At 41.9% G+C, this 15,872-nt stretch overlaps 2 protein-coding genes across 4 annotated transcripts in view; one reads left to right on the top strand and one right to left on the bottom strand.

Moving 5' to 3' along the window:
* Positions 1-7,855: 7,855 nt before the first annotated feature.
* On the top strand, positions 7,856-11,305 carry c15h3orf80 (chromosome 15 C3orf80 homolog). Its single transcript, XM_086215205.1, has one exon. The coding sequence runs from the start codon at positions 7,983-7,985 to the stop codon at positions 8,631-8,633; it is 651 nt and encodes a 216-aa protein (XP_086071331.1). The 5' UTR covers positions 7,856-7,982; the 3' UTR covers positions 8,634-11,305.
* An 835-nt stretch (positions 11,306-12,140) lies between these two features.
* Positions 12,141-15,872, bottom strand: part of ift80 (intraflagellar transport 80 homolog (Chlamydomonas)) — a 44,065-nt gene continuing 40,333 nt past the window's right edge. For all 3 annotated transcript variants that reach the window (XM_086216325.1, XM_086216324.1, XM_086216326.1), the window contains 4 exons: positions 15,081-15,170; positions 14,789-14,961; positions 14,248-14,371; positions 12,141-13,642 (listed from right to left, as the gene is read on the bottom strand). In XM_086216325.1, coding sequence (XP_086072451.1) covers positions 13,532-13,642; positions 14,248-14,371; positions 14,789-14,961; positions 15,081-15,170 — 498 coding nt within the window. In that variant the 3' untranslated portion in view covers positions 12,141-13,531. The remainder of the gene's footprint in view (positions 13,643-14,247; positions 14,372-14,788; positions 14,962-15,080; positions 15,171-15,872) is intronic.

The following is a 15,872-nucleotide window of genomic DNA, read 5'->3' as shown; positions in this document are numbered from 1 at the left end:
GGAGGGAGAGTTGTATGGGAGCGTCTCTAATATCCAGTGGGCAGACTGAGTGTAGGATGGAGGCTTTCCAATTGATTTCATTGATCTTTTCCTTTCTTCGTCTCTTCATCCATCCAACTTTTACGGATGGATATGTAGTTTGCAGACAGAGAGAGAGAGTGAGCGAGAGATGACCCAAGGTAACAAGGACATTATCCAAGTCTCACAGTCTGAGGGGAGAGATCATCTGTGCAAGAAGAGACGCCACAAGATCAGACTCGGTGGCGAGACAATACTCCAAAAACCTCAGGAAATGAGAGGAGATAAAGTGAGAGCTGAGAAGAGGACAAGAAAGGTCAAAGGAGAGGATGGGATGAGAGGAGGGGAGTGAGAGAAATGATTAGAAGATAAACAGAAAAAAAAGAAGAAGAAAAAGGAAAGCACTTGTCCAGGCCAATTAAAATAGGAAAGGATGAGAGATGGAGAATTGAAACTTGGACTTGATTTGAGACTTTACAGCCTGAAAACTTGACTTTGGGCTATAAGGGGAAAGCTGTGCTGTCATTTTCACTCACATGTGCTTTGAATCTCTACCTGTAATTTGGACGTTCAATACACAGATTCAATCAAAAAAAGGAAGTAATTGTGAATTTGGCTTTAGTGCTGGTGTAATTAGCATATTAAGCATTAACAGACTGGAAAGATGAGCTATTTGACTTGCAAGTCTCTTACCAAATGTTTGGGAACTGACTTGGACTTGATCCCAAAAGACTACACAGTAAGTGTAACGTACACGTATCGTATTGTAATCGTAAAATGCTGAAGTGCGATATATTTTTTCAAAAACCCGGTATTGGAAACGGTCTCTGTCAAAAGCAACTACTGATATAATCGCTCTTTCTGCTTTACCTCAGTGAAAATAGCCTCATTTTGTGTGTGCGCGCGTGTGTGTATTATGACAGAGCTTTTTTTAACAGATGGACCAACCTGTTTGGAAACGATGATGTCACACACCCTAGAGGGTTAATATGAAACCTCATTGATCGCAGACTCATTATCCATCACATATACGCACACACGCACTCAAAATAACACACACACACAAAACACACTCACGTGTACTCAGCCAGCCAAGCAGGAAGAAAACCCATACCCCTGTGCTCAAACGTTCCCTTTATAACGTGAATGTATTCACGCACAGAGATGCACAAAAGTTGTCGCCTTACTCTGCACATGAGGAACTCCATATCCTTTAATTTCAATGGTCTATTTTACCATCTGGGCTGAGTTATCACTAGAAAGATCCATAGCAACAAAAGAGCTGTGCCTGTTGCAGCTGTGCATAAAGATGCCGGGGCAAGGTTAATGGGGTACAAAAGAGTAACACTTTCAGAGGGAACTTCATTGAGTTGCATGAAACGGTAGAGTGCGCGAGTTGTCCGCTCCTTGAAATGATTTCACCATCAATCAAAAAGAATTAAAAATACAGAACTGACAGAGCTGATATTGGGTCATCAAGGGAGCAAGGTTTTGTAAAGTGTTACCTGATTTAATAGCAGACAGCTCTTAGACTTTCAAACGCTAACGACATGAGAGTATTTTAATCCCCTTTATCTTTGATTAGCCTGGCTCTTATTCATGCTATGCATCTGTTCTTTCTTACACATTAAAGGAATCTTCTAGCCCCCGATTTCATCTTACAGACATGAAGCAGAGACTGATGGTTTAAGAGACAGAGGAACAAGTATTAAAATCCAGTTGCCATCGACAAACATTCCTTTCCTCCATCTCAAAATCAAAAGGATTTTGTGATGGTTTTACAAAAAAGCTCAGTCAACATATTTAAATCTTAACAAATTTAAAAGTTTTAATCTACAGAATGAAATACAACAAACTTCCTTACAATAGAACTTCATTAGAAGCGCAAAGCCAGTTGTGGTGTAGTTCATTCCTTGCATTACGTTAGCTTTGTGTTTCCAACAACTGTGTTTACGCTTCAAAAGTCATAAAAGGGGTGTTAATTAATGAAGGTTATCATTATGAACAAATGTGACTCATTTCCAGTGTAAGACTTCCCCTTGCTTTTGGTCAAGGGAACCCACGGTGACGCTAACTTCCACGTAGGTCTTTCAACAATTTTGTCCCTGTGGCTCTATTTGTAACTCGTTGCTACTGACATCTATTGTGTACCTCTTGTACCTGTCAATCACCCCAGCTCGCAAAGACTTTCAATGTTACAAACGGTCAGCACTAGATGTCAAGTGCAAGTAGTTACTAATGATGTTTCCTGTCTGTAAGACTCGGGGAAAAAAAAGTGTGCAAGAAAAAAAATTGTGTGTAAGAATATGTTTGTACCCCATGTTGATCTTTACATTTTCACTTTTGTTTCTTTTTTTCCACTCTTCACTTCTCTTTGTGCCAACCCTCTTCTAATTTCTGGCTTACTGTGTGTGTGTGTGTGTGTGTGTGTGTGTGTGTGTGTGTGTGTGTGTGTGTGTGTGTGTGTGTGTGTGTGTGTGTTTGACCTGGTCTAACAGTGTGCTGAGGAGTGTGTGGGTTTGACTCTGAGTAAAACAGAGGTGACTGGCTTTGAATGATGCGCATTTTCACTTCTGGTCCCCAGGCGTCCATAAAAACAGACAAAGGGATGAAACAAAGGGACAGAAGACAAGTTGGTCATAAGTTCTTTACTGTCTTTGTACAGATCAGATCGAAATTCCTCCTCTGCATTTAACACGGAGGGATGTACGCGTACAGTATCCGGTATCTAACTCACAGGAGGACTAACTACCCTCTTCCTTTCTCCCCTCACAATAGTATAAACCCTCCAACCTTTTCCACAAACTCTCCACCTATCGCTCGACTACCTCTCCAGTGTGAGTTGAATCATAGCCTCCCTCTCTTTTATCCCTCCCTCTTCCTCTCTATGATGTTGATTCCTTATTTCAGAGGCTTCAAGAAACTCTTCATAAACCACAGAGGGAAGAGTCCCGGGATCTAATGTGGGTGTTTGGTAGGAGGGATGCAACTGAAGCGCCGTCACCTTCAGAGGCATCCGCCCCTCCTTCTCCATGAGTGACTCAGCACTGTAGTGCGGAGGCAGGGGGTCAAAAATCCCCTGCTCTTCACCTCCAGTCTCAAAACATGTGGTAATGGGAAGGCTTTATCCTATATTTAGCCTCCAGGTGTCTGTCTGGTATGTGCTAGTGTGTGTATACATGAAACTGAGTCACCTCCAGCTGCAGACAGGTTATCTTAGGGGAGCACACAAAGTCGTTCTTACGGTCGGCAGGGGGATTTCAACAGCACTGGAGGAACCAAACGCACCCACACAACACACATTTACTGGGAAATTCAGAGAATTAAACGTTAGCGAAAAGAGGCAGGACGTGGAAGAATAAAAGTCAGCTGGCTGTCATGGTGTAAATGCACTTAAATAAAGATTTTAATGCAATTCTTTGGCTGTTCCAGCTCCATAATATTACAATTCAAATCAGCATTTCTCAGCGGATTAACCAAGTTTATGGTCGGGGCGGGGGGGGGGGGGGGCAATGAGGAAGCACAATATTTCCTTACGAAAAACAGACGGAGGTTGATATACATCTACATAAATCTTTCCAGACATGATGTTCCCATTTGTGCAGAAAGCAATGATGCTGAGTCACATCACTTAGTGCTTTTACCCATCAAACCTGTCTAAATGATAGAGGTGTATAATATCCTAAGATCATCGTAAGAGCAACCTTGTATGGTTCTATACCGTACTGTCAAAAAACACTCAGCTCAGCACAAACTTCATAGTGCAGTTCCCTGGAGACTCTCCCTCTTTTGTTCAATGGCTTCTTTTGACCTCCTAGGGCAGGTTTTCAAATGAGGTCTGGATTCTGATTCATCAACGAGCCAAAGCCCATGCGTTTGCCAGAAATGACCACATCCGCACGCTCGATCGAGTTCTGAGGAGAGTTTATGCAGTTAAGACTATCCCGTGACCCGTGTCACATGTCATTCCATCTCACACCCATTGTCATGTAGTCCCCGCCACACTTTTACCCAGCAACAACACATAAATTGGAGTGGGGTGGGGAGGAGATGGAATACTTACAACTTTACATTCACATCCACACAAATGAACCACAATGTAAAAATAGTTGCTCCATACATAAAAGTATTCATGCTCCTCTTGACACACGTGCACACACACACACACACACGTGCGCGCGCACACACACACACACACACACACACACACACACACACACACTCCCATACACTTAAAGACCTCTGAGCCAGCAGAGCGATAAGATTAGAGGAAGTACGTGGGTGTGAAATAGCTGTGGTGTGGGACTTTCTGGATTCACACAATCTACACTGACTGCAGGCCCTGCTTTTTATTAGAGCTGATGGGAATACACAGGCTCTGATGACACCCACACATATATCCTGCAGTTCTGGGCCTAAAACTGCACGGTTACAGTAGATAAACAAACACACAATAAACACACCAGATAGAATGCACTCCCTATCCTCAGACTCACAAATATATAACGTGTTGCATTATTGTTTAAGCGAAGAAAAAAGTGAACGTATATGAGATGTAACACGCCAACAAATCCTAAAAGGTCAGATTGTTACTTCAAATTCAGCAAGTAAAGCCGCAACACAAAACTGGAACTGATCTCAGGGCGGTGACCGTGAGGTTGTGACTTCTGCTCTGGTGCAAACAAAGCAAAACCCAGAGCCATCAGAGGGTCCATTAACAAAGCCCAAGTCCTGACAAGGCTTTCTTTGTTTCATAATTAATGCAAACGTGATAACCGTGACATTGACCGCTGGGCAGTCTGTACATCAACATCTCTGACAGATGAAAATAAGCGCTACCATTCATCATTGCACAGGGCTAATGGATCCCATAAGACTGAATTATTAAGCACAACAAGAGACCTTTGTGCCAGATTAATGGAAGCACACATTTATTACAGTATTATACTGCAGTCAGTGTGTTATCATTTTAATTGTTAGCTATACTGAGTTCTGGTACTTCAAATTCTCGTGTCAGTTAATACAACAAGGGCACGGTCGCCTTTGTGATCTTAACAGATTCTTTTTGTGTAAATACTTCTTTCTGTCTTGTCTCTTTATGAGTTTATACGCCTCTGTGGGCATCAGCAAATCATGACATAACTCACATTCCTATCGACTAAATATAAACGTCCTAGCTATTCACTCTCCTTTGTCTTGCCCTTAATTTTACTTTGTGTCTGTTGTCTTGTTTGTCTTATTCATCCACGCGTCTCATGTCATGCAGCGCGTCTCTTTCATCTCACTTCATGTTGGGGCACTTTTTTTTTGGTCACTCATTATTTGGTGTGTTGGTCACTTGTACAACGCTAAATACTAATAAAAAAGATCATGACATCAGTTAGACTAATGAAACCTCACCCTTGTGAATATACTGCAGTGAATTACCAGAAAAAATAAGAACACTTGTCCCATTGTCCTTTTCTGGTCCCTAAGAGATGTTGTCGTCCTCCAGTATGTTTGATGTGTCTGCTGAGAGACAGTTGGAGGACAAGAAAGCAAGTGGGGTGGGGTGGGGGGTTTGAGAAGAGAGATAAAGAGCGAATTTATTCAATCAATCTCGCTCACACAAGAACAGCACTTTGTGGTGGATTTAAGGGAAAGAGGGAACAAGAAGCAGGATGTGGTGTGTTAGCAGTTCTGAGGAGGAGAAATCGAGAGAGAAAAGTATACAAAAAAGAAAATGAGAGGAAAGGGAATGGAGTATAGTTCAATATTCAATACACTGTAATTAAATCTCAGTGTCAGTGGAATGGCAAAATGACTGTATGGAAATGACTGGTGGGTTGAAATGCCTTCCTGTGTTTTGTGGCATTTTCCTATACTTTCTAGACACTTTAGCTATTGAAAGCTGCGATCGAAAATAGTAGCTTTTCCCTTTAGATGTCAATAAGTGGAGAAGTGCTGGGAAAAGCCTTGAATCAACGGCCTTTAAAAAAGATTTATCTACCAAACTCCCTGAGCTCACTACTGCTGTTGCTTGTATATTTGTTTATTATTTGGTTAGAAGGATGCCCCTGCGATCATGTTTCCCTAATCGAGGCAGAAAAGAAATATGATGCTGCATAAATTAGGCTGCATGATGCCACCCTTCTACTGAATTTCACATCATAGTGCTCCTCTAATTCGATTTGGGCTTGTGTGCATTAGGCCATGCTTAGAAAAGAAAGGACAGTGTATTTGTGACAACAAGTAACAGGAAGACAGAAAAAAAAGGAGGTAAACGTGATCTTGGTTTAATAGGTGTAGTCTTCTCTGTTCTGTCTTCATATCATAAATCCTTTTCACAGAGGAAAATGGGGACAAAATCCTTTCAGATCCAACAAGGACATAAACCAGTCTGCCAGTTAGCTGCACTGCAATGAATCGTGGTCTAAATGATTTTCTGCTGTGGGTGTATTATAGACACCAAAGGTCACTCTGAGATCCTTAATTAATCCGTTAATATTCAGTAGTTGTAGAGAGGCAGATTACCGACACTCTCTTGTTCCTGGATATCATCCAAAGGGTCGTCTTTAGTGTAAATTAACACATTGGGCACAGGCACTATCGTTTAAACTGGAGCTTTAGTTTTTATGGTTATGTTCCTCAGCGCTGCAGACACATGGTCCTCTAGGGTGATGATGGACTAATGTGGATCCAGACACTCTTCTAATGGGGGGCCATTACAGCCCACATTGCAAGAACTATTCATTTTTTATGAGAGGGGTAGATCTGTTGGCGCCTTGTATCGGGCATTCACTCTCATTGGTTACATCTGGCACTGTGTTCTGCTCAGGGTTCTCTAGGGGTAAACTTAAAAAGATGGTTTGGCCCGTTGGGGGCAGTGGGTTGATACTTACACTATCCCGCTTCAATTCAAATGGAATTATTGTACTTTTTATTAAATGCTTTTGTTTCCTAGATGCCAGTCACTGTTACTGGTTTATCTTGGGATAAGAATGCACAGGCGCTCAGGATGAAGGGTTAAGTTATATCATTATGGAGAGTAAACCGAACATTTTCTGTAGATAAAAGGGAGAAAACAAACGGCAATGTGTTCATATAGACATCCCAGCTGACATTGGGCGAGAGGCGGGGATCACCATGGACGGGTCGCCACGGCCACCAGGAGCTCATCTTCGACCGAACCAGCAGTTTTTTGGCCACTACATATATATATATATATATATATATATATATATATATATATATATATATATATATATATATATATATATATATATATATTGTGTGTCTTGCTCATCTTGTGTCGAAACATAAAATTACAACCTTGGCAGCTTAGTAAGAAAGCCTGTGTAGAGTTCTGCACCATTTATACGTGAACTACTATTTTTGATTTTAGTTCACTTTAATGACACTTCAGCATGTTCAGTCCAACAGCCGTTTATGTAGCCTACCGATACAGTGACAGTATTTTCATATTTATAGGATAATGAGGATCTGAATATCTAATGACTTGTCATAGTGGCGGCCCACATATGCTTGTTTCACCCCTCCATCACAACTCCATTTTACTAATCAACAAATATTGGTCTGAAACAAATGATGAGTTCGCAATTCTCGTTAGCAGGACAGTTCAGGTGACAATGCAACACCGGATTTGTTGGAGGAGGGAATGGACGTGTGACGGCACTGAGGAAATGCCTCTAGGAATAATGATGTAAGATTATTCATGATGATGATGATCATCATCATCACCAATCCACCAGCAGACAGGTCGTCGTCGTCCTGAGCGGGGGGGTGGAAGGGGGGGGGGGGCACCTGCTGTCCTGCTCCGCTCTGCAGAGGCTGTGAGAGAGCGCAGAATTTGTGCACAACTGGGACGAAAAGCAGACTTGAAACACCTGAACGGACTTCAACACAGCATCGCACGTATACTGGGGAACGCAACACGCGCACTTGAAATCCCTGGCGGTCCAGAAATGATGCCCCGTCTGCCTGGCGGAGGCAGAGCGACGCAAGGAACCACTGGCACCTTTCTCTCGGCATGTCTGCTGTCCGTCTGTCAAGCTCTCCGGAGCTGCGGGGAGGTCCAGTGCGGCGATGGTCAGCAGTGCTGCACGCCCATCGCCAATGCCAGCTCCGCGGTGCGCTGCTGCAAGCTCCCCATCCACGTCTTCTTCGACAACGTCGGCTGGTTTACACGGAAACTGTCAGGTATCCTGATCTTGTTGCTGCTCTTCGCCATGGGCTACTTCATCCAGCGGATCATTTGCCCGCGGCCCCGGCGTCACCCGCACCACCACGACCGCAGCGAGGAGCCCTCCCTCTACCACGGGCACGCATCGGCGTCCCAGGACTCCTTACTGGACCGGTACCCCGAGCACAGCCTCGGGGATTTCGCTTCTCCCAACCTGCCAGCCTACGATGAGGTCAAATATTTGCCCACGTACGAGGAGAGCATGCAGGAGATGCACAGGGACCGGTCCGATGACAACTTGCTGTCAGAAAACGAGAGGAGCGGTCAGGGGAGAGTGGGAGCCGAGGGTCCGACAGCTGGAGACCAGAGACGGGATGTCCTGGAAATGTCGGGACAGCAACAGAGCCCACGGACATTTCGGTTCTCTGTGTGACGGAGACGACAGAGCTCTCTGTTCTCTGACTATCATCAGGGTAGTTATCTTGCAGAGATACAAACTCAAGTGCAATTATAATCCGGAATGTTAAGAATAAAGGAGGAGAAATGTGCGTATTTCTGAAAGATCCTGAAGGATTAATCGCCTTTTGTATGCAAATGAACGCTTGGGTTAAGAGATTATAAAATGTGAGCGAAGGCTGCAGAAATTGACGGTCTTTGTGTTGGGGACAGCTAATTTGGCTGCGCTACAATCGCATCAAGTTTTACTCCAACACTTAAATTTTAAGTGGCACCATGAAACAGTTTTTCCTTCTATCCAATTCTCTCATGTTTATTAGCTAATATATACTGCTGGACTCAAAAGACCAGCTCTGTTTATTCTAGATGGAATTTGCATCCAAAAAGGAGAGAGAGAGAGGAAAATAAAGATTATTTTTCTCCCTCAGGAGCCTTGAATGAGGGCTGAAGCAGGGAGTGAAGGGGTGAATATCAATGTATTATCCCCTCTGAGACAAATGTTTGATCAGACAGGATTAGAGATTGTTACTTTATCAGCATGTGCACAGTGTCCTCTCGAACAGACCGACATATATTTCAGTGTGATCCTTCAAAAGATGCTGGGACAGGCTCAGAGATTCTCTTTTCCCATTAAATAAAGAAAGAAACGCAGAGATTACAGGATGCAGATCAGGATACGAGACAGTGACGGGACGCAGTTAATTTCTTTGTTCTTGCAAACGAGTCTGGAGACCTTCAGTAAATAGCTCCATATTGACCTACATGTTGACATATAGGAGGATGTGACATATATTCCTGACTAATAAGGCAAGAAGGGACATTTTTGCAACTATACACCAAAAACCAGAAGGATGAACGCTTCATTATGTCAGGCGTTTGCTTGGATCGAGGTGCATTTGCAAGGGATGAGCTAATAGGATGACTGGTACCGGCCTGGTGCAGTCAAAATCACTGGATATCAGAAATATATATATATAAACATAATTGAGTCTGTTCCATTCACCTAAATTCACATGTAAACATTGAGCTATGATAAAGAGGAGAAGCAGAAAGGCCTCGTATAACTGTTGAGTTGCATGTATTTCTTTCTTTTTTTGGGGGGGAGGGGGGGATTTGGGTTCTCTCTGGTACTCCAGCTTCCTCCCGCAGTCCAAAGACATCAAGAGGGGACGAGGCTGATTGATACTCTAAATTGACTGTAGGTGTGACTGTAGGTGTGACTGTGAGTGTGAATGGTTGTCTGTCTCTATGTTGACCCTGTGATGAACTGGTGACCCGTCCAGGGTGAACCCCGCCTCTCGCCTGAAGGCTGCTGGGATAGGCTCCAGCCCCCCTGCGACCCTTGATAGGATAAACAGAAGAAAATGGATGGATGGATGGATGGATGGAAAAAATTGGTTTCACCTTTGAGTTTTGTTACATGGCAGCTGAAGCTTATTGCAGCCATGTAAATGTATTATTAACTGCTTATTCGTGTTACTGATGGAAAAACACTATCAAATTGGTATCAGCAGATACTCAGGGCTGTTGTACTTACAAGTGGTATCGAGCCATCTCAAGTATTCACCATTAATTGCCCATCAAATAGCCCCGTTATAGTGTTGAAAACATACACAGGAAGTCCATTTTACTTTAGTTGCAGCAACCGGTCACATGATGTTCTCTCAGGTGTGAAAAAATGTCGGAACATCACCAGACACGGATGTAAATCACCAGCGTCCACTAGATCAAACCAACCTGTCACCGGGGAAGTGTTGTTTGATATAGCGGATCGTGGGCATCTTTAATGCTACATTAATGGTGTCTGAGTGAGCTGGAGAGCGCCCATTGACCCTCCCCGAATAGAATCAATTGAGGTGATTTTTCCTGAGAAGCTCGAAAGTGACACGTGACGGTGTTAACATGTAGTGTGGCGATTGTTATTCCTCCCCACACTGCAAAAATAAAGTCTTGTCAAGCGCGTTTGTCTAATTTGAAGTCAAAAATCCCATTACACTTAAAACAAGATAGAATAACTGAACAAGTGTCTTCTCTGTGACATAAAACGGCTTGTTTTTTAAGGCAATATTCAATTATTGCTCACTCAATATGATCCATACGCCCCTTTATCTAACTGAGACGATATTTGTTAACTGATTCTTATATTTACAGTATTTGGTACTTGACTTTGCATTCGCAGCGAGTAAACAGCGTTTTAAAAAAAATCTACAAGGATGTTAAGCCGGTAAAAAGCTAAAACAGAATCAGAACAGCCTAAATAAATGAAGATGTTAGAGCTAAACTGGAGTTGATAATTAGAGACCTTGAGCTTCTCCAGTGCTCCTGACATCAAGTCTAAATGTGATTGCGGTGGCTTGTGGAATACAATACTGCCAGACCATGATGCACTGATGGCTTTCCTCTCCGGAGTGAAATCTGTGGGCAGTTGGACTTTGCATTTAAAAGCATTGAATCCATGTTTAAAAGCCCCTGATGATGGGTCTATGAGAGTATTTCACCCCCCCCCCCCAAAAAAAAAAAGATTGTATCAAATGTTGAAACATATAAGAAGTGTGAATGTCTCTTTTATCAATATCACAGCACTTGGTCATGAATGTATGTCAGTGTCTGAATGTAAGGCTCAGTGTACCAGCTGGCACATGATCTGGAAGTGACATAAACATCTTTTGCTCAGAAAAATCAAATCTATTCTGTATTTGTGCAAAGATTTTGAGATGTAAACAGCAAAAAGGAGTGTATAAAATTATAGACGGACAAAGACAGATTATATGCGGGCGACATTAGATCCTGTACCTGTGATCCAGTTACTGAAATACACGCTGGACCAAAAAAACAGATCAGCCACCAAGGTCAAATCAATGAGCACTATCCTCCTCGTGAATTATAAATACATTTCAGGGAAATGTATTTTTGGAGGAGATGTATTGTTTGGCCATCAATTTAATATACGAGAACCTGCTAGACTTTGATATATGAATATGGAGCTGTCTGAGTGAAACTGTTTTATATTTTGTCCAGTTTCAAAAGTATCTCATATAATAATGAATCAAAACTTAATTTGTGGTCTCAAACAGGATTTTTCTCAGTTTACAATAAGGGAACATGAATAAAAGGTTGATTAATGCTCAGTTAAAAAGTAAAACCATGTGTCTAGTTATCATTTGGTAGATTAACAAACCTGAGGGAGGTTAAGCTTATTTCAGGAACACATGTTCCCAAAAGTTGATGTGTCACAGAGCTTTTTTGTGAGCACAAATGGTTCATTTTCAGTGCTTAATGCCTTCACTTAGCATTGACTGAGAATTAACGATTATTGCAGGAACCCTTATGGTAGTGTTAACCCCAAAGCTCAAAATATGTCATGTTGTTGGTTAGTGCGAGGCAAAATGCACACAAATTGTACAACAAATAAACAGAATGTCTCAATAATTCGATGAGAAAATATGGAAGAAAAAAATATTTATTTGTACGAGAGAATATTGGACCCACATATACTGATGCACGCTTTTCAACGTGTGTGGCCACTCTCAGTAATGTAATACATGTGAAACCTACTACCTGCTGATAAGTCTTTTCAGAGATTAATGGAGACCGGTCTGGATGACTGGTTTATCACACAGTGACGAGGGCTCAGAAAGACAGCGTTCCACCAAGGGAGTACAATAAGAGTGTTTGAGTGAGTCACAGAGACTCAGGCTGGAGGCCGCTGAGCAGAAAACCCAAACAACAACAACAAAAAAATACACATCTAGAAAATGAAGCAAATGACAGATTCTCCTGCCTCCACCTCCACCTTTTTCTTTGATGTTTTGGGGGGGGGGGGGGGGGGGGCTGGACCTGAATGGCAAGCAGTTGGTTACACACCTCAGCAGAAAAGGATGTATGAGAATATCTCAAGGAGAAGTAATGAAAATAAATGTATGCTAATAAACTAAAAAGGGGGGGGGGGGTGGAGAAAAGGAGGAGATTTAAACTGACCATGAACGGTATTTTTTTAAGTTTATTAATGTAATATTCATTTAATAACATATAAATAGTAAAAATATCTATTACATAAGAGCACAAAAAGTTAAAACACCAATTAATTTTTGTTTATTTACAAATAGAAAAATCAACAATCAATCATGTATTTGAGTCATTAAAATACCAGAGATTGAAAAAGGCCATATTGGTGTTATGGCTTCGTTTGATTTTTTTTTTGCTAATAAATTCCAAAACTCTTATTTCTCATATGTGCGTCACATCACACAGTCACCATAATAGAATGCAAATATTCTATAAAGACAGTATTTGTTTGCACTGCATTAGTTTGTGGCTGCAAGATGTCTTTTTCATTTTTTTTACTTGAAAATGCCTTTATAGTTAAGTCATGTTGAATTGATTACAAATATAGCTGTGACATAAGACACTCACTTGATATCCTGGCAGGCAAGGCAACACCCTTCCACCGGTTTAAGGTCATGGAAATCCTTTAGTGTTAGATTAATAATAATAACTTGGGTGTAAGTTACAGGACCAGTTATCTGCTTCTTTGTAATTAGTCAATTAGAGAGAAACACCATTGTTTCAAACCTTTTTACTTTCAAATAAAAGCACCAAAAGAGGATGTCAGTGACAAAAACCCTGTTGATGCTGAGCTTCACGGGATTTGTAAAGAAAATAACGTGCTCTTCTGGATGCAGGCCCTGAAAACCTAGAGTCCTATGTTCCCTTTTGTTTACACTCTTTTACTAAGCTAATGTACTTGCACCTCAAGTACAGATTTCATTTTTTTCCCAGAGGCTGAGCCAAACAAACCAATATTGACCAAGTGTCAAAACCACATGGGAATCAATTTCTGCAAAGTTGATGTTTTGGAGAGAGTTCCCCTCGGCGCTAATGTCGTGAAGCCAAGCTGCTCCTGACAGAAGCATTAGCAGCTCTCTCTCTCTCTTTGGACAGCTCCATCTCGATCTTCGCCTGGATTTTCTCCCAATCCACCTCAACCTGACAGAGAGATGGAAAGATATGATGACATAACATTTGTAAAGCTAATTCACTTCACTTTGGCTAGTTCCCTTTGCTAGCATTCATTCCTACACTTGCCCTGTTTTTTTATTCTATTTATTTCATTTCAGATATTAGGTCTAGTTTTTTTGTGGTCTATTCTGTTTAAAAGTGATTTATGTGACCAAACAAAGCTAGTTTTATAATCTACGTGTTAAGGCCCTAATTGTTAAATATGTGTGATTTTGGAAATCTGAGTGTCCCATCTCCAGGAGCTGATTAGTCCAGCAGCTGCCAAACAATGGTATTGTTTTTAGTAACGGTAGTCACTCCAGTCACAGTTTAAAATGTGCAGGCTAGAGCCTTGGCTGCTCCTGCTTTCCCTTAAATGATCACCTATGAAGGCTAATCCCTGTGCTCTTTTAACTGGCAGCAGAGGAAAAAGTTGCAGTGGCATGTTTGTCCCCTCAGCTGGAGGTGCTCTGAGCGTATAGGGCGTGAACAACGAGCCTGTAAACTGTTGGAAACTGCGAACTCCAGCGCACCCTCTACTGAGTGAACTGCATATAATTATGTGTAACGGTGAACAGGCTATCTCGGCTTACCCCATCAGCATATTGAAGAAACCTCTTGTTGTTTTCCTTCCTGCCAAATTTCTGTAGGAACTTCTGCCGACAGGCCAGCACAGTGTCTACATGGGTCTTGTTTTTGACTGCCAGCTCCAGTGCCCTGGAAACAGGGGAAGATAAAACGGACATTCAACATGTATGAACCACCAAGCTTCACCTATCACTCAAATGTATTACATAGTGTTACTACAGTGTTATTACAGACCGTTCTCAGTTTGTTTTTAGCTCAAATCAAAGCAATTGTTGATTACTGAGTATAAGGCTAGATAAAGGAGACATGGATTATACTGGATAATGTGTATGGAAACTGATGTTTTTGCTGTTGTTCATAGTTAGTTTCTATTAGCTTTCAGCTGAAAAATGTGTCTGGTGTTGGTTTTCTGAATTCTGGTGTCATCTTGAAGCCATGTGGATGAAATATCACTTAAGGCTGGTTAAGAAAAACAAAAAACAAAAAGCATCCTATTGATACTCATAGTTTCCACAACCTTTTAGAAATGCAAACAAAGAGTTGTACCTATCCCAGTTGAAAAGGTCAATGTTGACTTGTATGGCCTGGTAGATGAGACCAGCCTGTAACAAGGTGGCTTCAGCCTCCTGGACCTGGCCACTGAACATCAGCATGTGGGCCAAAGACGACTCCTTAGATGGCTGCTCTTTTATGAATTTGATGTACTGCACTCTCGGTAACTGAGGGGGGCCATAAACAGAGAATAGAACAGATTAATAAAAAAGTGTTTAATATTCTAAATTCTTGAGCTGTTCAAAAAACGTATTTTAATCAAGAAGTCATGAAGCGACGCACTTACCTCTCCGATAGCAGCATAAGCCATCTCAGCTGTAGTCAGCTCTCTGTTGGCCATTGCCATGCCGGCAAGACACGCCCACAAAGACCGGTCCTGAGGAGAAGAGGGGCGAAGCACAAGGAATCTCTGAATTACATGATCACTCACAAGTCACTCATTTTTGATGGTTCTGTATTTCTCATCCTGAGCGATGTAGCTGTTACTAAACTGTTCAAACATCTAATATTTTAAAAGTGAAGTGAGTTATTGCTTCCGATGATTATGAACATTTATAACAAATGAGGGCAGGTTCAAACTAGTGAAAGTTATTGTCCCCATTCCATCCTGCTCTTATTCTGGAAGGCTTTTTATTGCACTCTTGCTGTGAGCCAGTGCAACTAATGCATGACAGAAAAACATTTTCTGCACGCAACATTTATGAATGTAAACAAATGTGTCACCACCACTCTTCCATGCAGTTGCCCTCATTAAATGGAGCTTTAACCATCAGTTGGACATCGGTTAAGCAAACCTCACACTGGAGTCATAACTCTGTAAACCCCCCCCCCCTCCCACACACACACACACACACACACACACACACACACACACACACACACACACACACACACACACACACACCCCTGTAATCACAGTTTATCACTTACACAAACAGTTCTAATGAGAAACCACGCCTAGAAAACAACAAACACTGTCATCCTCTGCCTGAGGTTAGAACAATAAAGAAAAATAAACATTAGATGACAACTTCAAGCTGAGTGTTTGCCCACTTTACTGTATATTCAGTGCGCATGT

This window comes from Aulostomus chinensis, chromosome 10 (assembly GCF_037954235.1).
Source record: "Aulostomus chinensis isolate RoL2024-O1b breed Wild chromosome 10, RoL_Achi_v1.0, whole genome shotgun sequence".
Classification (NCBI taxonomy): Eukaryota; Metazoa; Chordata; class Actinopteri; order Syngnathiformes; family Aulostomidae; genus Aulostomus; species Aulostomus chinensis.
Note: the sequence above shows the minus strand (reverse complement) of the source record. Positions and strands in the feature narration are given on the sequence as shown.